Source organism: Onychomys torridus, chromosome 19 (genome assembly GCF_903995425.1).
Source record: "Onychomys torridus chromosome 19, mOncTor1.1, whole genome shotgun sequence".
Lineage (NCBI taxonomy): Eukaryota > Metazoa > Chordata > Mammalia > Rodentia > Cricetidae > Onychomys > Onychomys torridus.
In genome coordinates this window covers 34440980-34468708 of record NC_050461.1, presented here as the reverse complement: position 1 = coordinate 34468708, position 27729 = coordinate 34440980, and the positions used below count along the sequence as shown (strand labels likewise).

General features: G+C 44.6%; 1 protein-coding gene across 7 annotated transcripts in view; it reads left to right on the top strand.

Moving 5' to 3' along the window:
* The window catches only part of Map7 (microtubule associated protein 7), a 148719-nt gene that overhangs the window by 108573 nt on the left and 12417 nt on the right, over positions 1 to 27729 (top strand). For 5 of the 7 annotated variants that reach the window (XM_036169108.1, XM_036169107.1, XM_036169103.1 and 2 more), the window contains 7 exons: positions 7055 to 7218; positions 8575 to 8692; positions 12399 to 12509; positions 16400 to 16513; positions 21002 to 21141; positions 25218 to 25333; positions 25603 to 25874. In XM_036169108.1, coding sequence (XP_036025001.1) covers positions 7055 to 7218; positions 8575 to 8692; positions 12399 to 12509; positions 16400 to 16513; positions 21002 to 21141; positions 25218 to 25333; positions 25603 to 25874 — 1035 coding nt within the window. The remainder of the gene's footprint in view (positions 1 to 7054; positions 7219 to 8574; positions 8693 to 12398; positions 12510 to 16399; positions 16514 to 21001; positions 21142 to 25217; positions 25334 to 25602; positions 25875 to 27729) is intronic. The other 2 variants (XM_036169109.1, XM_036169106.1) reach the window with 1 other exon arrangement.

The window sequence follows — 27729 nt, the reverse complement described above, 5'->3', positions numbered from 1 at the left end:
TTCCTACATGAATGCTCTGAGTCCTGGGAAATAATTTTACTGCCCATCTCTAGATTCTCTTATTTTTCCCTTCCTGCAGCCCCTTCTCAGAATCAGTGAGCTCAGTTAAGCTACATCTCCTTCAGAGAATTATTACCTATATTCATTGTTTGTAATAACCAAAAAAAAAAAAAAAAGGCATTTGCTTGACCGTATACAATTGCAGCAAGTGTTGGAGTAAACTATGAAGATTAAAAACAAAGCCTAAGACCCTGTGTTAAGCAAGAGTTCTACCAGTGAGCTGGAGCCATAGCCCTTGATTGAAATCTTCACATTCAAAATGAAAACAAAGCAAAGTATGGTGATACATGCCTATAAGTCCAGCGCTGGGGAGGCAAAGGCCAGCCTGAGTTAGATAGTGAGTTCCAAGCTGGGCTAAAATACATAGCAAGATGCTGTCTCGAAACAAATAAATAAATTATACACACACATATAATACATATATCTTAGAGATTACTGTATACTTTTTATCTAACATAAAAATCAGCTAATTTCCCTAGGATTTCAAAGTATTAATAGCATATTAATAAATAGTATATATTTAGTATATATATATATATATATATATATATATATATATATAGTATGTTCTTATCCCTGTCTGTTTTGACCCTTATGGTACTACTGGCTATTCTGGTACTCATCATTACTAGGAATGCTTCTGCACCTTACTTTGAAATTCGGGTTGGCGTTGTAGTCTAGTGATAGAGTATAAGGTCCTGGGCTCAGACCCTTGCACAAAAAAAGAAAAAAAAAGAAAAAAAAAAACAGGCAAGACTGCACATGTTGCAGAAGTTGATGACATCCATGTGTTCTCCATTCTGTTCCTCATACAGCAGTGAAATACATTCTCCCGCCTGTATAGATAGAATCCTGCTCAGAAGGACCAGGACGTCCCTCCCAGACTGTGATGGGCGCGGGTGGCGCGTCCACCCAGCCTGTGAGCAGTCCGAGTTCCTGTATCCTTCTAGGAGCTGAGGGCTGCCTGTGCCGGCAGAACAGGAGTTGCCGGGATCCGCACACAGCCTCGTGATTTCCACATGTTGGACCCACACAGGAGCACAGCACTGTACCAAGTGCTCTGCGTGTTACCGTGAGCTCACCAACAGTCCTGTCGGGAAGTCCGTGCTGTACTAGTTCAGGAAGAGGACCCCAGGCGTCATCACTTGTTCAGTGGTCCACAGCTGGTCAGGGGCAGGGTATGGGTAGGGTCAAGTTCCTATGCAGCCTGCGTATCTACCCCAGTACCGTTTTGTCTATCCTAACTCCTCTTGGCAAAAGGTACTGTGCAGTTTCTAAATAGAATCCGAATTGATAGTGCATTTCTGTTTTGTATGGCACCGACATGTTGTTCCCATTTACTGTGCCATTGAAGTATCCTGGTTGCAGCAGCTCAGGTGGGACTGATTTGCTCCTGTCCCTATTACAGAGGCTTGGGAGGTGGCATCCATTTCTTTTTATTGTAAGAGCCTGTGGACTAGGAACAAATTATATAACTTCAAAGGATGAAAGGTTAATATTCCCAGTTTCATGGTTTGTCTGGACATGCTCTTCTGTTATAAAGCTGAGTCTTTATGAAGTTAAATGTTGAGATGTAATGAGCTTTATTGGCTGTCTGTGGCTGCTGCCCTCACAGAATTCCAGTGACCGGGTGATTTCAGCATCAGAATTACATTTTCTCACAGTCTGCGGTCAGGGATGCCCAGATCACTGTTGGGGTCTATGCCTGCTTAAGGCTCTTCCTCTGAGCACAGGCCTCAGAAGAGAAAAGAATGGGCCATGAAGATGGCTCAGTGGGTAAAGACCCTTGCCACACCAACGCATCATGCACACATGGAGTATAAAGATTAAAAAAATACATATTATACACACTCACACAGAGAGATAGAGAGAGAAGAGAGAGAGCTCTGCTATGTCTTCTTAAAAGAACACTTATTCGCCAGGCGGTAGTGGCATACACCTTTAATCCCAGCACTCGGGAGGCAGAGGCAGGTGGGTCTCTGAGTTCAAGACCAGCCTGGTCCTCAGAGCAAGTTTCAGGACAGCCAGGGCTACCCAGTGAACCCCTGTCTTGAAAAACCAAAAACAACAACAACAACAACAACAACAACACTAATTCTATCAGATAAGAGCTCCCCTCCTGAGGGACGCATTTGAACTTTTCTTATTTTGTATTTTTGCTTTTTGAAGCAGGGCCTCCTGCATAGCCAGCCCGGTGGCCTGGGTCAGTGGTCTTCCTGCCTTCACCTCAGTGCTGAGATGATAGGCATGCACCGCCAGGCCCAGCTAGTTCAGTCCTTATTACCTTCGAAAGGACTTGCTTCCAAATACAGTCACAGTGGGGATTAGAGCTTTAACATAGGATTTGGAGTTGGGGGACACACTTCAGTCTATAGCAACAGACTTTTTCTTTTTTTTTTTTTTTCTTTTTGTGTTTGTTTGTTTCAAGACAGTTTTTCTGTGTAACAGCTCTGGCTGTTCTGGAACTGACTCTGTAGACTAGGCTGGCCTCGAACTCACAGATCAGCCTCCACTGCCTCCCAAGTACTGGGATTAAAGGTGTGTTCCATCACCACCCGACAGTTTTTTTTTTCCTTATGTTCAAAATTCTTACTGGAAAAAAAAAATGTGTTATCTCAAGCTAAATAATAGTTTAAATTACTAAAATTAATAATAAATATACTTTAAATTCTTAAAATAATGAATACCTATGTTACCCTTCAGTTTAAAAGGCTGCATGATCTGTACTTAGCAGCTCATCCTAGCACTCACCAGCAGGCTCTAAGATGACCAGAAAGTAATATTTGCTTTTCCAACATTGTTTGCCTATTCTCTGTATGACTGTTTACAGACAGTTGTTGTGTTTGGGGCGTGGGGGAGGGTGGAGCCCTGCAATAGAGTCTCCACTTCCTGTTAAAGACAGAAATGGAAAAGATTTGACTATAGAGATGCCTGTAGCTCCGAGGGGGAGTGCTTGCCTCATATGAATATGCAGGGCTACAGTTTGTCCCCTAAGAGCCCCAACTTTTTTTTCAAAGAAAAGAAAAATTCTTCTTTCAAATGATTATTTGTTGTAAGATTAATCACTTGAATAATGATGTCAAATCTTGTGATTTGTAACACAGCCGTGAGCACCTTTCATTTTTTCATTTGAAATGGTGGTCAGTTTTCCTGAACTATTCCAGAGAACTGTTCTCATTGCTTTAAGTATAATTATATTTTAACCCTCATAACAAGAAAGTTCCTTTGTTTTCCCACAACTTACTCTGATAGAAATCACTCCAGAAAACTTAACCAAGATTGGGTGAGCCAATCAGTAGTTCACAGTGAGCCAGGAAGTAATAATTAAGACGTTTGGATGTGTTCAAGTAGTGAAACATGAGTGGGGAAGGGAGGAGGGATATCTTTTGCTACATAGAAATTGGAGATTAGGAAATGCTAAAGCTTGTGGGAGATGTCAGGAAGGCCCTTCAGATGATCGTATGTTGCAGGTCTCTTCACATGCCATCAGAGGACCACTTGTCTCAGATCTACCTTCGAGGTTTATTAGAAATTTAAATTACGGGGCCTGGAGAGATGGCTCAGAGGTTAAGAGCACTGGTTAAGAGAGTTCTTCCAGAGGTCCTGAGTTCAATTCCCAGCAACCACATGGTGGCTCACAACCACCTGTAATGAGATCTGGTGCCCTCTTCTGGCCTGCAGGAACACATGCAGGCAGAATATTGTATATATAATAAATAAATAAATCTTTAAAAATAAATAAATAAATATAAATTACTTGTCCCCAGCACCACCAAAAAGTAACTGCGCGTCATTTTGTTATTAGTAACCCTGAATATGAGGATTGTAGCCCAGGGATTGAATTCTAACTAGATGCCTTTGTCCTTTACCTCCCCACCCCAGACTCCCAAAGGATGTTAGGACATGCGTGACAGGTGTGAAGCCACTGCCTTCAAGAGTGGGTTAGCTGGAGGCCAACCAGGAATAGAAGAGAGGGAAAATATTGCCGGAGAGTGGAGCAAGACGCTCAGGCTGGCTGGAGTCAGGAGCTGTGTTGAGAACCAGGACAAGGGGAACAGGCAAGATCTGGGCAGTCTGAGGGGTTTGCATCGAAAGAAGAAACTAGTCACAACTGTTTATTCCTTTTCATCTCTGCCCCGCAATGCTGGGATCAAACCCCGAGCCTCACAGATGCTGTGCAAACATACTCCCACAGAGCCGCTTCCCCAACCTAGTATCCTTCAGCTTTTTAAAGTATTCCCTCTGACTCAGCAGTTCTGCCCACACATCTACAGAGATCTGGTGCTAGCACAGTGGCGTTCCCTCAAAGTCTGAATTAGTTTAAAAAAAAAAAAAAAAACACCTAAAATTTTCAGATAACCGATCAAGCAAGCGGTAATTGTTTATTTGAACAATGCATAAACAATAAGATGCTATGTACAGCCATTAAAAATGCAGTTAGATTTGGGTTTTCCTATTTTCATATGAGAAGATCTCTAAGAGACTTTAAGGAGAAAAAATTAAGCACAGAATAGTTACACTCTGGGATGATATGAATGGTAAACATGTCTCATGGAGAGAGAAATGGGATATGACAGGTTCCACAGTAAGAGGAAGACAGTCATTTCACCTTGTAGATCCATTATAGGGCCAGGTATAGTGGCACACTCCTTTAGTCCCAGAATGCAGAATCAGTGGCAGGCAGATTTCTGAGTTCGAGGTCATCCTCGTCTACAGAGCGAGTTCCATGACAGCCAGGGCTATACAGTACCTTGTCTAAAAAAACAGAAGGGGAAAAAAATCTACCACTATAACCTACCATTCTATGTTTAGTACCATTAAGGACTTGCCTGTAATGTGTCCTCAAGTAAAAACTCCAAACACTGTACCCATGAGCACATATGATTAAAGCAGGTGCATCTAACTGTTGGAATTATGTGCACCTGTTAAGTTTCAAGATGGCCTCTCACAGCGTCCCTCTTTATTCATTCAGTGTGTGTTGTATTGAGCATACAATACATGTTCTTTCTTAAAGTCAATATTTAACTTGAGCCTGAGAATTTCTCTAGGACCATAGGCTTTTATATAGGAAGGAACTTTGAAAACTAGTTTCCTCATTTTTGATCGGATGACTGAAACCCAAATGGTCGAGCTCAGGGCCAAGTACTCCTCATCCACAGAGCTGCTGGGGGAAGCCTGACTCCTCACCTGGGCCCTAGCTCTCCTCCTCACTGACCCGAATGACTCAAGGCAGATCCCCCTTGAATTATCTTCGTCCTTCCCCCAACAGCGAGCCAATTCAGTTCTTGCAGAAGGTCCCCATCCTCAAAAGACTAACTTTTGCAGAATTACAAAAAGACTTGACCCAAGTGTGGTGGTTCACGCCTGTAATGACAGTACTTCTGCGGTGGAGGCAGGAGGATTAGGAATTCAAGGTCATCACGGGCTATGTAAGACCCTGTCTCAAAAAATCTAGATAAAGATTTTATGTTCCAAATTTTCCTTGGACTTTGTCACCTACAGTGTTACTAATACGTGGATTTTTAGTTATCATGGTTGAAGGAAATACCATATTAAAGAAAATGGCTCTGAGGATAAGTTTGACTCCTGGAATGGGGAAAGAACATATATAAAGGAGAAAAAAGTCTTCTGCCGTTGAGTTGTTCTTTGTGTGTGAGGGGGTGTGTTTGGAGGTGCGTGTTGTGTGTGGAGGTGTTCACACACGTTTATGCACATGTGTGGAAGCCAGAGGTATATGTCAGGTGTAATGTCTCAGCTATTCACCATGTTTCTGAGTCAGGGCTCTCAGTATGAGCTTGCCAATTAACCTAGCTGGCCAGTTAATATAGGGTTCTGCCTGTCCCAGCCTCCCCAGGTTGGGTGCTGTGGAAAGAAATCAGGTCCTTATGTTTGCAAAGCTACTACTTTATTGACTGATTGGACCATCCCTCTGATTTGTCAACAGTATTTTAGAAGTTAACATTGTTATTGGCTTTTGATGGAGCTAGGCATTATCTAACTATACTTTGAGCTCCCTGGGTACCAAAAATGGCCTCTTGTTCTCTCTCCTGGCTTAGCTGACTCACTGTGATGTACCTGTGAGGCACCTAATTCATCACTTCTCAACTAATTATTTTCTCCACATTGTTTTGTACTTCCAGAGAACCAATGCTATGATGAAAGAAATGTAGTTATAGCTGGGTATGGTGGCTTCCCCTGTGATTTCAACACTGAGGAGGCTGAGGCAGAGGATTGTTATGAGTTCAAAGCCACCTTGAGCTGCATAGTGAGTTCCAAGCCATCTTAGACTACAAACTCAAAAAAATAAATCAGTTAAATAAGTAAAAGTAAAAAAGAAGGAATGAAAAAGAGGGAGGAAGGGGGAAGGAAAGGAGAGGCGGGGGAGAGAATTTTTTTTTTTTTTTTTTTTTTAATTGAAACAGGCTTATTATGTACTCTGGGCTAGCCTTCAGTGCTGTGTTTGCAGATGTGTGCCACCACGCCTGGCAGGATATCGCACTTTTTAATTTGTCATTGTGATGGTGATGTGTGTGTGTGTGAGCTGTGTGTGTGAGGAGCGTGCTGGCACACATGTGAAAGTCAGGAGAGAACCTTAGAGAGTCTGCCCTCTCCGCCCACTGCCGGTTCCAGGGATGAAACTGGGGATCGTCAGGCTTGCATTGGCAAGTGCGTCTATGCGCGGAGCCATGTGACCGGACCAGGGTATCACTTTTAAAAAAGAGACAGGGACATGGTGCTGTCGATCCTAGAGCATCATAGCAGCATCAGTGCATGCGGTCTATACTATAAAGCCATGACACCGAACCGAAGAGCTGTACGTGTTTCCAAAGAACAGGATTCAGGGCAAACGTCTTTGACGTAGTGAGGAAAGCGAGGCCAAGGTGGAGCCGCACAAACTGACAGAGCCCGTTGGTTCAGTGTGGACCACTTACCCAGCACTAACCAGGCAAGTCCTAAGCGTGCCTGTGTGGGCTCTCCCTGTTTGCCCCCAAAGCTGCCCGAGAGATCGTCTGGCTGGAAAGAGAAGAGCGAGCCCGGCAGCACTATGAACGGCACCTGGAAGCCCGGAAGAAGAAGCTGGAGGACCAGCGGCTGAAGGAAGAGCGGAGGAGGGCTGCGGTGGAGGAGAAGCGGAGGCAGAGGCTGGAGGAGGACAAGGTGAGGACCCCCTCTGTAGAGGGAGGTGCCCCTGCTCCCGCAGCGCTGGGTGCACACTTGCATGCCGTCAGTAGGAAGGATAGCTGCCGTGTTGGGGAGCAGAGGCTGGGGGACAGAAGGTGACTGGTTATCCGTGTCGCTGCCTGAACTTTGAGTACTCATGCCTCTCATGAAAGCACAATTCTCACTCACGCTTTATTCAACTGTACTGAAGTGCTGCAATCCCCATGTGGGCTTCTGTGCGGTCTTGCCATTTGTCAACATTTCCATGTAGGTAAATCTTTCCACATACCCGCTTCATTTAACACTCACTCAAACCTTAAATAAGTGGTACATAAATTTTGCAAAAAAGGGTGGTGGTGGTTATACTCCAAAGAGTAAGTTACACAAGGTTGTACAGCACAGGAAGCCACGAGCATCCTTGCGAGGTGAGGCGGAACATGCGTGTAATCCCAACACTCAGAAAACAGAAGAAGTAGGATTGCCACAAGTTCAAGGCTAGCCTGGGCTGTGTACCATGCCACAAAGAAAAAGAGGTTTTCCTTTCTTGGGGCCCTCCCATTCTTGAGAGTTCTTTCTAACTTTTCCTTAATATTCCCTCTGCTTGTGGGTAGGGGGAGAAGAAAAATTATTGTGTTCTCCCTTTCTGAATTCCAGTTTTTAAATATGGCTCCATGTAAGGCTGGGGATATAGACAGGGGCCAAACACTTCTAGTATAGTTAATATACAAATGGTCCTGACACCTTGAATCTCTGTAAAACACACACACACACACGCACACACTTGCTAGCATGCATAAGGTCCTGACACCTTGAATATCTCTTTCTCTCTCTCTCTCTCCTCTCTCTCTCTCTCACACACACATACACCAAACAACAACAACAAAATCTTGCCAATTAAGTGGGTCATAATGATACACACCTATAGTTCTAGCAGTCAGGAAACTGAAGTAAGATGATCACAAGTTTGAGGCTTGCAAGACACTACGTAACTGCATCGTAACTGATACATTTACTGTATCAAAGTAAATACAAACACATGTTGCATATCAGTTTAAGTGAAGACCTGTACTTCCTTGGCCCCTTCTGTGTGTTGGTGAGAGCGTGACACCCAGTAGGGAAGTATTTATTTGAGTGTCTGTTATACACAAAGGCTTTTGAACGAGGAACTGATGCTTGCAGAAACTCAAGATTGTTACTGTTCCCATCTTAAGATAAAGTTCAGAAGCTAGGAAATAGATTATAACAGCAGTATAGGAGGGCAAGAATTTAGGTAGCCCCCTCCACTCTGCCTTAAGCTGTAGAACCTTCTTCAACCATCTAAACCTAACCGCTGCCTCTTCTGTCCCTCGTAAGGAACGCCATGAAGCTGTTGTACGACGGACAATGGAAAGGAGCCAGAAGCCAAAGCAGAAATATAACCGGTGGTCGTGGGGAGCCCCTCTCCACGGGAGCCCCAACATCCACAGTGCAGGTAAATCCAGGCTCCACTTTCAAGTCTCCTCTTCCAGTTTGGTTTGGTTTCTTCCTGGGCAGTAAAAGTGCATTTGCTTCCCTCCCCCCTACATCTCTGCTGAAATCATTACACTGTAATTAAATGATGCTCCCACTGTTTGAGGCTAAGAAGGTGATGGAGGTAAGACCCAAGGACCTCTCTTTGCCTCTGCACAGGTTACTTTCTGCTGGGGTTGCAGAGTCCCCTAGAGATGAAACCTATGCAGCATTTCTAAAACTCGCCCGTCTGAACTGTGTTAGTGACTCATCTGCATAAGGTTCTCGTGGCTGTGGGATTAAGTTAACCCAAGTCACTTTCTCCTCGGGAAGAATCCCAGCAGTGTAGCTGGGTCAGAGTCAGTGCTGTGCATACGTGTGCTGGGACACTAACATGTGCAGCCCTGATGTTCTGTAGAGACATGTGCAGCTGTCTTAGTCTAGAAATAGTAGTGAGTGTCCACGCTACCTCTCTCCTTGAGTGGACAGAAAATTATATTGAAATATGAACTTAGAGAAAGTTTTACTTTTGTACTGTAAATTCAATACACCTCATCACTTACATAGTATGTTAATTCTTTGTCATTTGTGTGAATGTGGTGCTTTTTTTTTTTTTTTTAATTTAAATCATGTCTTACATTCTGTCCCCAGGTGGTTTGGTTGAGTCATTATTCACCTTTCTCCATCTAGCAGGGATGGACCAGCATGTCACACCTTTGGGGGTGTACCAGAAAAGCTGCTACAGACATCCCTGTCATTGCTGCCTGCTGCGTTAGCTAGCCCCTCAGACTGAGGACCAGTTCATGGCTAGCTGAACCATCACCACCCTAGTCATCACGCATGCCCGCTGTCTATCACGTAGACCTAGATCTGAAATGGGCACAGTGTTTCTTAAGTGTGATGTTCTGACTCAGGCGACTTAAAGCTGTTGAAATAATTACACATGGCATGCTTGCTTTTTCTTTAAGTCATTTTTAGTAAAGCCTATTTAAATGTCTTTTAGCTAAGAATCACCTATAATCAAAAGCATACATTTAATAGCTCCTGCAGCTACTAATGCTATGTACCTATAGACTGCTTTACTATGATCTGAGTAATTGAATTGTTGTTTGCATGTTTGCTGTGTTTTTTCATTACTGTTTTTTATAACCACGGTTTATTTTCCTGTAACACTGAACCAAACGCAGAAGCACATTTTCCCCCATGTCTCTTTACCACCTGTGATGGAGCACACACCAAATCTGTCATCATAAACATGACAAGTTTACATGCAGTGTTTCATCTGGAAATAGTTTTTCATGGATGTTCCAGAAGAAAAATGCTCATGATCACTGTTTTTATGATCATGTTTTTCTTGTATGGAGCTTCATGCTTCCTGCCCATATGACAGAAATGGTCTGTTCTGCAGTGTCATACATCGTTGAGAAGCAATAAAGCTACTAAACCTTAATTCCTGCTTTCTCCTTTGCCGTTCAGAGCAGTCCAGCCAGCACAATGTGTTTCTGAGCTGCCGGGTAAAACCCAGGTTTATAATGACTGGATTGGAGCAAACGACTGGTATACTGAAAGAGAGATGTGTGTGTGTGTGTGTGTGTGTGTGTGTGTGTGTGTGTGTGTGTGTGTGAAGTAACTGGGATTTGTTGAAGTTCTCAAAGGCTGGGGTGATCTGCTGTGGTGTTGAGAGAGACGTCCAGTTCTGCTCATTCTTCTCTTCTAGCAGTTTCTGTGCAAAGCCAACTCCTAAGCCTTGCCAAGGTCTCCAAGCCAATGGTCCCCATTAAAGTTAGCATCTTGTCTGGCCACTGGTACATCAGCTAGTACTACCATGAAAACAGTTTTATTTGTAGAATCACCTGTCCTTTGGTGAAATTGTTTCCCATTCAGTGAGAAGAGGAAATGAACAAGAATTGTCTCAGATGACACACTATGGCATGCCTCCATGGCTTCAACCATCTGTACCGGAGCTGAAGGCTTCTGCCATTCACACTATGGGTGATAAAAGACTGTCTAGCTCATTTTTTTTTTTTTTTCTACTTACTAGGCAATAGAACTAGGTGTTTTTAGTAACCTATTGAGAACTACCAGAGGATAGGCTTAGTATAGACAGCGCTCCCTCAGCTGAAGCTCAGTGTGTAAACAACATCAGGAAGTGTTGCTGTTGAGTCATGTGGACATGGCTTTCATCCTTCCTCAAGGACACACCCACGTTCATCATCAGGGTGATCCTGTTAGTATTTCCCCCCAATACTTCTATTTCTTCTCATTGCCCCAGCCCCATCAGATAAGTGAAAATGTAAGCCACGGTAATCATGTTAGGTCGTTTTTTCTTTCTTTTTTCAAACATCGTTAAACTCCAGCTATAAAATTTAATCCCAGTTGAAAATTCATGTCTCAGTTATTGCCAGTAGATACAATCATCAAAATGGCTATGCTATAGGGCAAATTTCATTAAAAATACTTACTGCCCAGATTATTCAGACCTCTGGGAACATTTCTATCGTGTTTCCATTGGCCACTAGGAGAAAACCGCTACTTTAATTTAATTTAATTCGATCTGGGCATCCACACACTGCTGACAGATACGCAGGGAGATGGCTAGGTTTTTATCTCGTGTGGTCCGTCCAGACATCATGAATTTACTAATGAGTAAGATTGTGATTTGTCTCTGCTGTGTTGATAACAAATTAACAGAACTGATTTTGGGTTTTTTTTTTTTTTTTTTTCCTTTTGATTTGAACTCTAAAGCCATTCTTCAATTATCTGCCTGCAGGATAATTTTAACGATAATACTCATTGACTTAGAATTCTGATTTATTGCTGCCAGTTCTGGGGGGAAGTTTGTGTACTGAGTCCACTTTTGATGTCTAGAGCACACACACCCCCAGAGTACTAAGGATCAAACCCAGAGCCATGGCACAGTTGGCTAACTACCAGTGAACCCTTTTTGTGTATCTATTTTCTATTTGGAGACAGTCTTAGGGCTGCAGATACAGTTGGAGAGCATTTGCCTAACAATAGGTTCAACCCCCAGGAGAGATAAAGAAACAGGAAGCAGGAAAAAGGGAGAAAGGAGACAGACAGACAGACAGACAGACAGACTTGTACTAAGTTGTGTGCACCTGCAGTCCCTTGAGTTGGGGGAGGGGGTCAAAGGCATAGTAAGTCTGAGGCCAGGCTATGTTGAGACCTTATTGGAAAAAAAAAGAAAAAAAATAAAGGCAGGGAGTGGGCGCTTGCAGAGATTCCCATGCTGGCCTCAAATGTACAGTTCTGGGCTAGCTTCCTGGTAGCTGGGATGGAGGCAGAGTCAGCAGCAGACCCTGGTGTGCATTCACCCCAGGTTGGCAGTGTATCTGACCACACTCACACCCACTGTCAGGCCCTCTCTGCTTCACCCTTGGCCTGCACCAGCACAGTGTAGCCTTTGGCTTGCCCCTGAGTTTGCCTCCATCAGCTCATGTTAGAACAACATGCTTGCGTTTAAACTGGTGAACTAAACATTTATAGTATTGCCTAAGGAAAAAAAAAATGAGTTTTATTTCTAGCCTTTAATGCGTCCACATAGAAAACTGTGCTGTTCTGGAAGATCTAGAAATAATGCTGGACGCCTCCTGCTTCTCCTTCCCCCCTCTGAACAACTGCAATCCTGCATGCCGGCTGTCAATTAGCATTATCTCCATTTGTTTTAGATGCTGACAGGCGGTCAGTTTCCACCATGAATCTTTCGAAACATGTTGATCCTGTCATTAGCAAGCGGCTCTCGGCCTCATCTGCAACTTTGCAAAATTCTCCAGATAGAGGTACAGTCAAAAGGAAGACAAACCCTGTTCTGTTCCTCACTTGATGTTTTCTTTTCTGGATGTGTACAGCTGGAAATAGCGTCTGAAGTTGCTCTCCCTACGTTTCTTAAATAGGAAGAAAAAACTTGAGCGTAAGAAAGCAATAAGCGGCTGAGCATCCCTGGCCTTGCGACGAGAGCGTTTCTCGTGTCAGCCGGTGGCTGAATGGTGCTTTTAGCAGTGCAGAGCGGTGGTGCTTCCCTTAGCAAATGAAATCACCCGCCTACCCACCAGAAAGCAGATAATCTTGTTCTGAACAGTTGCTTTCTTCCAATCATCCAGATGTTGGGAGCTCTAGGTGCCGGCTCTCGAAAGAAAACTTTATAAATGATTCATGATGGCAGTTTCATTTTACCAAATTGTTTCTCATTTGGTTGAACATTTCTTGTATGTGTGATTGGCTGTCTGCTGTCCATTCATTTCAATTTGAGGGACTGACTGAATTTTAAGACTGTTCCTCACCGGGACTTCCTCCCGAACAGGTGAACGATCATGGCCTCCCAGCCAAAGTCTTAAATGAGTTTTGAGTTCCTACATCCTATGGATTTACAGTACATGAATGTTTAATTATTCATAAAATGAAAGTTTCATTTTACATCGTAGAAGAGACAATCAAGATTTTAAGAGAAGCTCCTTGTTTTAATAACTAAGATGATTTTAAATAAAACCAAAGAATTATTGTGTAATTTAAAAAAGCACATACTTTTTAAAAATAACAAAATATGGTGATTTTGAGTATGTTTTATGTGTCATGTCTTAGTCGTTACTAAGAATGTAATGTGTGCATGTTCTGTGTGTATGTCAGTCCATACATTTTGTATTGTTATGGTACCATTGTAATATATAATATTATGTGACTGTTGGTATTATTTTATAAAACGGTAAATGTTTGAACAATTTCTTATTCTTGTCTACTTATCCAAACTATTCCTTTTTTAAGCTAAATTTGCCTAGAGCGTTGATATTAGCATGTAATCAAGTTTTAGGGGCTATTCATGTTAATTTACTGTTGATTAAATTTCCCTGCATAAATCTGTTTTATTGCAGATGAGATCAAGTGCACTCAGAGGAGGGTAGACTTGTGTTTCAAACTCATTCCCTTAGGGGAACATAAGCTGTAGATACAGTATGGATGTTGTTCCTATATTGTCTGCCCACGTATCTTCCCTTTTAAAGTGCTCACTTACCCAGCACTGTAGACTTTTGTGAACCTGGGTCTGAGACAAACCATAGGGGTTTAGAATACTCTTAAGTTAAGGCTTTGCTTTCCTGCCTCCTGCAGCCCCAGGCAAAGGTGAGAGAGAGTAAGAAGACAGGCTGTAAGCAGGATGATGCCCTGTCCTGTCTCTGAGGATTCAAAGTGCTGAATTCTGTGTCAGTTAGAAATAAAATTATGTTTAAAAACTTTGCTTGCTGTATCCGGTTGGATTTTCTTAAAGTAACGTGTTTGGGTACTAAGATCCATCGGGTAGCTCATCTGTCTATTCTATTTGGGTTGTTTGAGCACCTCAGCGCTTAAGAATCTAACTTTTAATGACGCTCGTGGTGATGATTATCAAGAGGGACTGGAGGTAAGGTTAGCAGTCCCTCCCCATGCAGCTGCTCTGTCTGTTGCCCCTCAGTTCTCCCACTCGTGACTCCCACACGTGTTTTCTTTGTTCTTGTTCTGTTCCGAGACAGGTCTCACTTATGTAGCCCTGACTGGTCTGGAACTCAGTATGTAGACGAGGCTGACCTCGAACCTGCCTCAGTCCTTCTGCCTGTCAGTACTGAGATTACAGCCATAACCTGCCACAACGAGATATGCATTCTTGGCTAAATTAGAAGTAGGCTTAGGATGCCAAGGCCAATAGATCTCAATAACCAGTCTGTAGCTGGAGCCAGGAAACTCCCCTTGAAGCAAGACCCGGGGCTGCAGAGTTGAAGATGAAGCTAAAGTGATATAGTATCAGAGGGAGAGGTCTGGAATCAGCTCTGCGCTGCTGCCCCCATCCAAGGAGCTGGGAGCGGGTTCCTGGTCTAACAGCTCCTATCAGCTGGAAGGGGCTCCGTGATAATAGGAGGCTTTGTTTGCTTGTTTTGGTGAAGCAAAATCTTCGGTGAGACTGCTTTTCCGCCAGCTCGTTCTGCACATTAGTTACGCCTTGTCTCACTAGAAGGAGTTCTCATCAAATCCCACGAGAAGCTTTTATCGGTAAATGTCAAAAAAACCTGTGCAATGTTATTAAACCGGGTGAGCTTTCTCTGGCCTGTAGCAGCAACCTTAAAGCTGATAGGAGACTAAAGCTTTCAGACCAGGGCTGATGGCTGGCATGCATCTGGACAGCTCTACGACTTATTAAATGTCCTGAACTATTGTCATGTACCTCAGTAAATAGTCACTTCCCCCAAATGTGCTTTTCCCGGACATTCCAAACACAATGAGGGCTATGACCTACCTTTTTAAAAAAATATTTGTGATTTGAGGATCGGGATGACTGAGTAAAATACCACACAAGTGTGAGGACCTGAATTAGATCCTTCAGAAACTACTTAAAAAATCCAGGCACAGGCAGGCATGGCGATGCACACTTTTAATCCTAGCACTTGGGAAGCAGAGGCAGGTGGATCTCTGTGAGTTCAAGGACAGCCAGAGCTACATAGTGAGACCCTATCTTGGAAAAAAAAATAATAATTAATTAATTAATTAATTAATTAGAATTAAAAAAAAAATCCAGACATGGCAGCACTCACCTGTAATCCCAGCCCTGGAGAATTCCCTGCTCAGAAACAGCTGTTTCCAGTATAGCAATATTTAGCAGTATACGGTTTTTATAAACTGAACCAGATCCCCTAGAGTTTAAAGTGCCGTTCCTCTAAGAAATGACATGAAAGACTTTGATGAGTGACATGGGAAGGCATCCAGGAAGAGTGGTGTGTGATCTTTTTATTGCAGAGGTATCTGTAGGACTTGCAAGCTTCTTCGCTGGTACCTCTCGAACATAACGTCTGTGTTTTGGTGCGCCCTCATTAGTGATGCTAACAATGTAAATACACAAATTCATAATTTTCTGACCATGGCCTTGCCAAATTTGGGTCGTTTGGGACCAATACGTCATTGTGTCATTTCCAGTTTGTTTTCTAAATTCTTCAGACATTGCCAATAATCTTCAGGTGTGTAGTTCTATTGGACTTTAGCATTTCTGCTTAATTTTGTCTTCCTTCAGCTTTAGCCTTGATCCTCAGCCGAAAGTTTTATATTGTGCCAAACAGGGACCTGAAAGAGCCTGGCTTGCTGAGTGGAAAGGTCAAAAGAACCCCATACAGACCTCTGCATGAGCCTCCTTTCACTTTATTATAGCTCGCCTCCCTCCGTTACGCTAAAGAATTCAGGACAATCCATTAGTTTAACAGAGCCCTCGCAGTCCTTTGTGTAAACCTAGCGTTTATTTGCCAGCCCTAAAGAGATTGATCTACAGGAAGCCGTGTCAGAGATGGGTCCCATTAGTCTATTGCCCATCACGATGCCCATCCCATAGGTACACTCATGCTGTCGGTGTGAGTTCCTGATAGTAGCAGATCCAAGACCTATTGTTCGCTTAACTAAGGTGATGAGCAAAATCCATTCCAGCTGCTCCGTTAGAGCCTGCTGTGAGGAGGTTGAGGAAAGTGTTGAGGAAAGACAGTGTTCATGGAATAGCTGCTCCCCTCGGGTGGGGATCCTGTTGCCCTGACTCATGGTCACATGTCCTCCCTGGAGAGCCCGGGCTGTCTCAAAGATCCAGACTGTGGAGGTATTAGGCATGATGTGCTGCACCCTCTTGGCCCAGGAAACAGTGTTCCTAACATCTTGCTTATGTGGTGACATTTAGCTCGCCGCCTGCAGCTCAGCCCCTGGGAGAGCAGCGTTGTAAACAGACTGCTGACGCCCACACATTCGTTCCTGGCCAGAAGTAAAAGCACAGCTGCCTTGTCAGGAGACACAGGTAAAGTCGTCCAGGCACAACTTTCTGGTGAGGTAAAGTCTTTCTGCCGAAGCCTATCCGCTCTTCCCACGCTCATCTAACCCCACCTCCTTTCACCCCCCAGTGTGTGCTTCCCTCTGTCGGTGTTGGCTTTGTGCTCTTGGCATGGTTTCCTCTTTACATCCACCACAGCATCTTATCTGGACACCAGACGCCAGGCAGGCAGATGACGCCCCTCACTGTGATCAGATGGCCTCCGTCTATTTGTAAGATCAGCAGAAAAATAGTATCAGTTACCTACTCTTCTGTCTGCCCCTGTAGCTTGACAGATGACCAAGGGTAGTAGATATAATTTAATATTTAATACTACTATGCAGGCTTGGAAATAAATCAGCACCTGCCTCCAACTTAAGCGCGTATTCTCTTAGTACAGCAGCTTGTGTACGTAACCTAGGAGCTGGAACCTTCTAAGCCCTGAAGAGCTCAGAAGGCTAATTGAAATGCACTTACTTGTTACATTCATTGCAAATTATAGAACATATGTAATCCTGGCTGTTACCTTAAAACTTTTTACAATGCAGAATGGGCCGGAATGAACCATTGAAGCCAATGAAAAGTAATTGTAATGTATCCAGTTGGTAAGAACCATCCATACAGGCTTTGAGTAACACCTCTGTCCCAGTGATGGGTTTAGATTTCCCAAATATCTCTCTGGGTACAGTTGGCGTGTCTGTGGAACCAGCCTAGCAGCCCCTCATCCTTTGCACTTAGGAAGTTGCACGCCATCTTTGAAAAGTTCCCTTTGAAAAAGCCTTTTCTCTTCATTCACATTAGTCTGCTGCACAAATAAACCTCCTGGTGATTTTCTGGTAACTATCATCTGTGGTACCCAGTGAGCTAAGAAGTGTCCACTCTGCTTCTCACCATCCCGTGTGAGTCAGACAAGACCTCAGACCTGGGCATCCTCAACACCCCTTTCTGGAGATAAGTGCGGTGGTTATAAGCGCCTCACCAGGCCACTTGGAGACACTGAAGAGTGTGGGCCAGCACTCCCATTTCCATCTGCACTTGTTCTGGAGGGAAACGTGTAGCATCTCAAGATAGCCTGTTTTATACCATGCATTTCATACGTGTAGCATCTCAAGATAGCCTGTTTTATACCATGCATTTCATACGTGTAGCATCTCAAGATAGCCTGTTTTATACCATGCATTTCATACTTCTCTGCAAGTGATGAAAGCAGTCCTCAGCGTGTTGAATCTTCCGGGCTGTATGTCCATCCTGTTTGTGGACACTCCACAGTGTGTGGCCGCCACACTCCTGGATCCGTGTTGTGTGTCGTCTTGGTCCAACGCCGGAAACTTGTCTTTCTCTGCTGTTTCCGTCAGCACTGACTCCTAGTCTCTCCCACACCATTTCATTCCCGCTCATTACTTCCCCTCCTGGCCCCTTCCCTTCTTCGTTACGTTTAGTTGGGGTGCTTTTTATCTGTAGATTGGCTCTTTATTTTATGACCTTTCTGTTCTTTGATATTTAACCGCTACATTTCAGTCACTGGTTTCAGTGAGAAACAGAATATCAACTTTGAGTTGGCTCTCTCCTGGTACATTGTCTAGGTTATTATTACCCATTGCATTGCTAACAGCTTATAGCTCATGAGACGAGGAGCTCCTGGTTCTTATGAATTATGTGTGTAAATATACGTGTCTAGGTGTCTTTTCAATGGCCTTCCCTGATGATGTTCTTTCACTTTTAGTTTTCTTCCTTACTTCATCTTCTTGCCATTGCAGAAGAGTTGCTTATATCCGTAGCCAAGGTTACAGTAGTAGATTAAGCCAGCCACCCTTGTCTCGTAAGGTACTCAGAGCTTGCAGGACTCCCCTGTCCCCACCCCCGGAACCCTGAGCGAGCAGTAAAGCTCCTGGGTGTTGGGAACCCCATGGTAGACCTCTCATTTGCAGTCACTACTTTGGGTTGATGTTCCCAAGGCCCATAGTTCCCCAGAACCTGGAAAATATGCCCACGACTGTGAGAGGTCAGGCTTAAGCAAACCAGACCCCTTGAGATGTGCATGGTCGGCTTTAATAAAGGTTAGCGTTCTACTCTGTGAGTTTGCTGTGTTCTAGTTCCCGGCCACTTGCGCTGCACCTGTGCTCACTGTTTCCCACTGAGGCGCTTGATGGGGCAGGTGAATGTACTCTGGACTTCCTCAAGGCAGGTCCATCCTCTTTAGTCAAACTGTGCAGGACATGGAACGTTCATGGGGTAGGGGAAGTATGTATTACTGTTTCCTCAGAAGAATGCGATTTTATTCTATTTGCAGGTTTCAGGTTTTCAGTGGTAGATGTGCGGAATTTAATCCCTTTGGAATTTTAGTCTTTTTTTTTAGCCAGAAAGTATTTCTTGAACAATTATGGTTGAGGATTTTTTTTTTAAATAGAACACCACAGGTAGACTTACAGACAGTCTCAAGCCACATAGGTTGGCGCACACCTTTAATCCCAGCACTCAGGAGCCAGAGGCAGGTGGCTCTCCTTGAGTTTAAGGCCAGCCTGGTCTACAGAGCAAACTCCAAGGTAGCCAGGGTCACATGGTGTGCAGGGAATATTTTCTACCTCCATTTAATGCTTTTCAGCTCTACAATGGAGAATAAATGGAAAGACATGGTGAAATTAAATTGCGTCTAGGATGGTCTCAACAAACGTGAAACAGTTCACTTTACACAACAGGAAAACCAAGTCAAGTTTCTGTTTCATTCCCTTTCAGTGTCAGCCCTCAAAGCAGGCCTATTCTCCAGGGGCTCTTGACCTTTGGGCAAGGTTCATAGCCTCTAACTTGGCCTGGGCACTTCTCCTGATCATTGGTCCCAGGAATGAATGCCCTGTGGAGGACATGGCTTCTGCAGTGTATTTGATTGACTTGGAAAAGCTTTGCATGAATGAACCCTTCCCTGTCTGGGAAATGAAAGTGCCTTGTGGCACTTAAGGAAATAAAGTTATTTTCCAGTACTGTCCCTTGGGGTCCCCACAAACAAAGACAAGAGACCTTTCTACCTCAAAGTACAAGTCTACCATTCACCATTAGAAGTCAGAAGTGAAGCTTTGCGTCCATTCCCATGTTCTCAGGAAGAGAACTGAGGCAATAGCAGTATTTCAGTTTATTATAATATTCATAATAATAAGGGGGTTGTTCAGATACATGCAGCTTCCGTTCCAGTCCATTCACTGACTTCACCATTCAGTGATAGCCAGAAGATCCCGGGAGGCATGTGATGAGACATTTTCCGGTAAAGATGCACTTTAGAGCTGGAGTGCTGCTCAGCGAAGGTCCATCCCCAACAGAGCAAGCAACTGAAAGATTCGAGGTGTGCTGGTGCACACTTGTAATCCTGGCACTCCTCCAGATGCTGAGGCAGGGGAATTGCCACAAGTTCATGGTCAGTCTGGGGATACAAATGCATAGGGAGCCCTTGTCTCTAAAAGTTAAGAACCGGTACAGGAACTGGGGTGCATAAAGTAATTTTATAATCTGGCTCAAGGACATGGCATTATCCTCAGTAACTGTTTTGTTTTGTTTTGTTTTGTTTGTTTGTTTTTGATGAAAAACAAGGTTTTCTTAATGAGATCTGAAATCCTGGCACCTGTGCAATGTTAAATAAATTTTCTTAAACTTACTGTTGCACAGTGACTTGATAGAAGATGAGTGGTCAAAAAAATAAATCCTGCCCTTAGTAAAACTGTAACTGCTACCCATGAGTCAGCCACAGTGGTGGCCATTCCAACACTAATGTTCTTCCTGCCATTTTAAATCATCACATCCTGTCTCCCTGTATTTCCTATGCCTTGGCTTTGCGGGGGCAGGGCAGAAGTATGTGTCGGCTTGCCTTTAAATGAATAAATCAGTTCTTTTCTGGCCATTATTAGCTAGCCCTGTCTAAACACCTGGTAAGACTTGATCAGTTGACATTTTAAATCTCAGTCACTTTCCCTACTGGTTCCTGAACTTGGCTCTTGAGACAGTTGACCTCAGTCACTTTCCCCCAGTGGCTGCTGAACTTGGCTCTTGAGACAGCTGTAGACCTTACTTGCCCGGCTATGTGCTTCCCTCCTTCCACCCTTTGTTCCATATTTAGACATAACTAGGAAAAATCTGTTCATGTAAAAATCTCTTCCTATAAAAATGGCGTCACTGATACAAGGTTGTAGCAGAACCATTGATACGTAGTCATACAAGGCTGCTACTGTCCACAAATACTGAATTGTTTCTGTGTCTTCAGTCATAACGGAAACAGACAAGTAGCGTTATATTCCAGGTCCTCACTTGGGCACCTCATGGACTCGCAGATAGAAGGAGAGTTGAGGAACACGGGCCGGGTGCCGTTAGGTAGTAACGTCTTCTCTCTACTTTTCTCTCCGTCTCTGCTCTGCTCCTTCTCCTGCACCTGCCTCTGGCTTTCTTCACCTGCTTCTCTGGCACTCTTGTGTGTAAAACCAATCACCTGCACTGTAGTCATCCCCATTTGTCCTCGTTCAGCATCTTGCAGCCCCATCATCATGCCCTTCAAAGCTAGAAACCCAGTGGATCGGCCAAAACTCTTTGTAACACCACCCGAGGGCTCTGCACGAAGGAAGACCATTCACGGAATAGCGGTGAGTAGTGGATGGAGACGCTGGTGTCTGGGAGTCGGTTCCATATCTGTGCCGAGCCGGCTCTGCCCTAAGGTGTACTCTGGGGACAAGACCAGATGACGGAGACACACCATCCCACCTGGTATAAACCCAGCTGGCTGTGTGCTCCTGCCTCTCCCCCCCCCCCACTGCCTCTCCACTTGGGGATTTTTTTTTCTCCCTAAACATTTAAACTTGAGGATGAAACTGTTCTTTGCAAAAGTACAAATGCGTGGCAAGTCTTTTCGGCTGGGCCATTTATGTAAATAAGTGGTTAGAATGCTCTTTGAAAGTCAGAAACCAAGTTGCCTTTGCAAGGAAGTGGGCCTGGCCTGCTTCCCTGACTTTTTTGCCAGCCCTTTCCAGAAGCTGGCTCACTCTGAAGGTAGCTCACTCAGAACCAGATATGGATGTCTGTCTAGTCCTGTCAAAGCCCATATCTTAAAACATGAAGAAAAGTACTTGGAAGCATTCCTCATTGGGTGGGCACTCTTGAAAGGCTAATGAGTGATACACTCCAGGTTTCTAAAGTGAAGGATCGTAGGTGTCCTTGTTACTCCTGACAAGGTAACTGGGCACATTTGTGGCTGATCCTGCTAGAAATGAAGTACAGTCATTTGTGTGTCTCTGGGATCCCTTCCTCATCTTTGTTTAAACTGTGTGCTTATTTACCATGGTTGGAAGATGCAGATATTGTTCTACAGCTTTGGACCCTGGACTTCACTCATAATGAGTCCCCAACCCGCCATGTGTCATTCCATGCCCAGTAGGATAGTATGACCCTTGTCATGAGAGGTTAGAACCTTTAAAAAAACAACAACCACCTTGCTAGACAGAGCAATTCCTATCTTTCAAAGCTTTTACTTCGAGGTGGATTTGGGGGCTGTGAGAACTTGATGATTTTGCTTACAGCAAAGTTTCTCACGAGCCCTTTAGGCATCAGTGTTTGAGTCCTAACTGAGACAGGCTTACAGCCCTGTTGCCGAAGGTGAACCTACTTTGGATGTCTGTGAAGTTTCACTCCATTAGCTTCATGATGCTGTGGAGATCCAGGCTGTGGACAAAGAGTGGCAGCTAAGCAGAGCAGTTGGGGGTGCTCGTTTCCGGAAGGAAAAGAATCTTAGCACTTCCGGAAAGAAGGGTGGAAGGCTGACTGTGACTAGCTGAAGGAAAGTTTGTCTTCTCTTGAACCTTGCTGTTACGTCTGTTATGCCTTCCTCTGTCTGTGTGGTACCAATCAGACTTCTCACTGCCTTACTGTCAAATATTTAGGGACTACTATGTCAGAAACGTGACTTCTAGATCTGCACAAGGAGTCCAGTACTGGCTAGCTATATTGAATATTTGGAAAGCAGCGAATGATGTAAAGGAACTGAATATTTCATTTTTTAAAAGTGTTTGTGCACGGGCTGGGATATGACTCAAGTGTATAAAGTGCTTCCTGTGCAAGTGTGAGAGCCTGAGTTCAGACAGCAACATAAAAGACAAGTGAGGCCTTAGGACTCGGTAACTTCAGCATTGGGGTACAGACACAAGTAGATCCACTGGCTCGCTGGTCAGCCAGGCTAGCTGAAATGGCAAGTTCCAGGTTCAGTAAGAGACCCTATCTCAAAATAGAGGGTGGGGAAGTGATTGAGGGAAAGCATCATCCCCTGACTTCCACACATGGGTAAGCGCAGCACACACATGCACGCACACTCACGCACACATACACACACCAAGACTAGAATTGTGGAATCATGTCAATTCTGTATTACTTTTTGAAGAAGTGCCATAACATTTTGCATAGTGACTGCCATTTTACATTCCTACCAATCACACACAAGGATTCCAGGTTCTCCACATCTTTACCAATACTTGCTATTTCCTGTTTTTGTTTTATAATATCTAACCTAGCCTATGTGAGTGGCATCTCATTATGACTTTTATTGCATCTCTGGTGATCAGTAGCATGGCACATTTTTCATAGATGTATTGACAGTTGCTATATGAGTCTAGAGAGCTGTTTACTAGACCTTTTGTGTTTGTATGTGTGTGTTGCTGATAATCTCACTCAGGGCCTTGCATATGCAAGGGAAATGCTTTTCTGCTGACCCACATCACCAGCCCAGGCCCACTTGAAATCAGATAATGAACTGTTGCATTGTGGGAGTTATTTATTTATTCCAAATAACTGCCTGTGCTTTGGGGTCCATAAATTAGGCAGAGGCAGGTGGATCTCTGTGAGTTTGAGGCCAGCCTGGTCTACAGAGTGAGTTCCAGGAAAGGCGCAAAGCAACACAGAGAAACCCTGTCTCGAAAAACCAGAAAGGAAAGAAAGAATAAGGAAGGAAGGGAGGAAAGAAGGAAAAGGAAAGGGAAAGGAAAGGGAAAAGGAAAGAAAAGAAAAGAAGGAAGCAAATAAATAGATGTATGTTAAAAGGAAGAAGAAAGCACTTCGCTTGGTACGTTAGCACTTCCCTGAGGAAGAAAGGTGGGCCTCCATTCCTGGCTCCAGTCTCCCGGAGGCATAGTGGCTGCTGTGTACCACTCAGGAGGGACCCATCTGGTAGCTGCAGCTTTTACCACCCAGAGACTGTGGCTGCTCTTCAAGATGGGGCAGAGGGTGGCCATGCAACTGGAATGCTCTAGAACTGGCCCCCACACCAGGGGAAGGTCCCTCTTGCCTTCAGTTCTTCCATGGTAGGAACTCAACAGAGACAGTGGGAACACTAAATGTGGTCGCCACTTGCGGCCAGTCAGTGAGCTAGGGGCACTACTCAGGAAGACAGGGGAAGGAATTAGAAGTGACACAAATGGGGAGGAAGAGGAGCATTGGGACTGTTCCTTGTAGAAGGGGAGTGCCCGGCCAGCCTCCCTGCCACCCAGAGCAGGTCACAGTCTCAGCTCCTTTCATTGTTTTCTTTTTACACCCCCCCCCCCCCCCCCACCTTTTCCCCTCCTCCATCCTCCCTCGGCTTGAGAGTCTTCAGACACTTGTCTAGGCTTCCCCTTCCCTTTCCTCATACCCTTCACCTCCCACTTCTTCCGTGTTGACTTTAGCCCCTCAGAATGCTTCCCCGGGCTTCTCTTTGTAAGGTAGACCAGATCTCTAGTTGAGTTCCTAGGCAGCCGTCAGGGGAGCGCTGATGTGTTAGCGCTCACTGTTAGATCTCTTTCTAGGAAAGAATAGCCTAAACTTCCTCACCCTGACCCCACTTTCCTTGGGGAGACTGACAGCCTTATATAAGGACGTGTCTACCGTAGCCACATGAAAGGGAACCACCGTGTATCTGAAATAACAGACATGCGAACTAATCTTTAATGACTAAGCAATAGTCTTTCCTAGACTAGAAGAAGAAAACTGCTGAAGAATCAAAAAGTAGATGATGTGCTTAAAGATTTTTTTTTTTAAACGGGGCTGGCAGTGTGGTTCAGTGGTAGAGCACATGCCTTGCATGTATGAAGCCTGTAGTTCGATCCCCAGTATGGCAAAAAGAAAACTTAAAAAATTTAAAATGAAAGGAAATGATTCTCATTTTAACATGCGAGACACAAGGTAAATTCACTCCAGGTAATTTTAGACAGACAGTAGAGGTGCTTTTTAAAAGGCCAACTATGTTTTATTTATTTATTTATTTATTTATTTATTTATTTATTTATTTATTTATTTATATTTTCTCCCCTTTTTTGGGGGTTATAATGTAATTACATCATTTCCCCTTTCCTTTACTCCCTCCAACCCCTTCCCTTTTGACAAAAACAATCCAAATCATCCATCTGGATCTACTTTCTTCATGTCTTCTGTGTTAATCAATTATACCATAAAGTTGTGAGCTAACAGGGAGCCTTTTCCAAGTGGAATGTGTGTGTGTGTGTGTGTGTGTGTGTGTGTGTGTGTGTGTGTGTGTGAGAGAGAGAGAGAGAGAGAGAGAGAGAGAGAGAGAGAGAGATGGTTTAAAAATTGTCTTAAATAAATTCTCTAAAACACTAGATGGTTTGTAGCTCGATGTTGGGATATCATCGATTATGATTATGTCACTCAGAAAAATTTAATTATTGAGTTTCTCTGAACCCAGAGCCATAAAAGAGATCGGGAAAGAGAACACACCCCCTTCCACTTTTCCTCTGGCTTCCGAAGGACTCTGTCTCCATCTCATCCCAAAGCAAGATCACCAGCTCCAGCCCGCCTTTGGTGAGTGAGAGGGAGGAGGCTGGTGGGAGTGTCACACTGGAGAATTAGCCTCAGTGTCTACTGTGCTCACATCACTCGCCTTTGACTTAAGGAGTAGCTGGCTTCCTGTAAGCAAGGGGAAAAGAGGGCTTTGAACTGGGCCTCTTGAGGGGCTCCTTGTCCGTATTTACCACATACAGAAAAGTACTCCTCTGCTTCCTCTTGTGGGTGTTCTGGGTTCTGGTAAGCCAATCCTGACACACCCACTGTCCCCGTCATTCCCTACCCAGGCTTCCATCCAAGTCCATGCCTCATTTGCCTGGCACACCTCGACCAGCATCCTCCTTGCCTCCTGGCTCAGTCAAAGCTACTTCTGCTCAGGCCCGTCCCTCTTCCCCTGGCAACATCCGCCCCGTCAAGAGAGAAGTCAAGGTGGAGCCTGAGAAGAAAGACCCCGAGAAGAAAGTTGCCAGTGAGCCTTCGGTAAAGGGCAGAGCACCCCTAGGGAAGGTAGAGGAAGACACAGTTGAAGAAAGGTCACCCGTGGAGCCAACCGACCCTGGTGAGAGTGGACCCTCTGGTGCTGGGGTGTGCGCCTCGCGCTCTCTGTGCTTACCCTTTGCAGACATCGTTTTATTTAACCTTTATTTCTTTTCTTACTGGATATTTGAACCTCATATTCTCATTCTCTCTTCTCTCCTCTGCTCTCTCTTCCCTCCTTTCTCTCCTCCTCGTTCTCTCCTCCACCACTCTGTATTATGACGTCACTGTGTAGCCAAACATGACCTTGAACATTTTTTTTAAATATTTTTATTTTTATCCTTTTGTCTGTATGAATCTTGTGCCTGCATGTACATCTGTGTGCCACATGTGTGCCTGGTGCCTGTGGGGGTCAGAAGAGGGCATCGGATCCCCTGGAACTGGAGTTACAGGTGGTTGTGAGCCGCCATGTGGGTGCTGGGAATTGAACCTTGGTCCTCTGCAAGAGCAGCCAGTGCTCTTAACCACTGAGCCGTCTCTCCAGCCCGACCTCAAACTCCTTATCCTTTGTTTTCCACCTCCCAAGTTGCTAGGATTTCAGGCATATGCCACCAGGCCTGGTATTGTGAGGTCCTGGGTGTTAGACTTGGACTCCAGCATCGCCAGGCAAGCGCTCCAAAACTACTTCCCTGGCCTACTCTGGATTTTTGAAAAGATTTTCAAAGGATTCCTAAAAATACTTTTAAACCAAGGTCCCTGGCCTTACCTCAGATCTCCTGGATCAGAATGTGAGGTGAAGGATTAAACCATCCAACAGAGATCAGGACACCTAGTGGTTGTCTTCTGTGAGCTAATCCATGTTGTTCAGAAGTTCGCAGTCACCTGGAACTAGGAAATTGGTGTTTTGATGTTGAAGTATTTTCATATAAAAATACAGTTTGAGGATTGAGGATGAGAACCAGAACAAGTTGAATGTTAGAATGGAAGAAAAACCCAGTGCTGGCCTCATCCTGATGGAGAAGATGGGGACCCTAAACAGCAACATGCTAGTAACCCCAGCTGTGATGGAGACCGAACCACACACCTCTCCAGTCCAAGGCCTGTCTGAAGTGAAGAGTGGGCTCAAACTCAAACTGAGCAACTTAACGAGACTAAAATGAAAAGTATACGAAGGGCTGGGGGTGTGGCTCAGTGAGAGGGTGCTTGCCTAGCATGTGTGAGGCCGCAATCCCAAGAACGGAAGGGAGGAGGAGGGAGGAAAAGGGCTCTGTGGATTGAGTAGCACTGTAAGCCTAAAAAGGGGTGCTTGGGGGTGAGGGCGGTGGAGTCCCAGGTGCCGGAGCGTGAAGCTCTGGTGCCACGCTGTCATGTCCAGTCATGACAAGGCCCGCTCCAGTACCACCCTCAGTCATCCTTCTAAATCTAAACACAGTTAAAGAACTTCTGCCCCACACCCCGGGGCCAGATGTGTGCGAGTATCCAGCGTGCATGCCCCGACAAGGCTGCTGCTCCCTCGGGTCTCGGGTCTCGAGAGAGCTCCGGGTAGATTCTTTGAGACAAAGTCTCATCATGTATCTCCCAAGTACCAAGATTAAAGGTGTGCACCACCTCACCTGACCAAAAAGAGAACTCTTAGCAAAATAGAATAGTGCACACCCCGTGACCCCAATAGTCAGGTGGCTGAAGCAGAAAGATCATGAATTGGATGCTACTCTGGGCTGTCTCTGACTATGCAAAACCCTGTGTTAAAAAAAAAAAAAAAAATTTAAATTAATCAAAATCAAAGGAGCCTCTTTATTGGGCGTCACCTGCCACCTCCCTGGCTTGAGTCCTAGACACGTGGCCTGGGTGCCAAGGATGCTCCTTAGAAGGCTTTCATACTCAGGTAACGAAGTCACCAAAGTACAGGGATTCGTAGGGATACTTGTCATGTGATA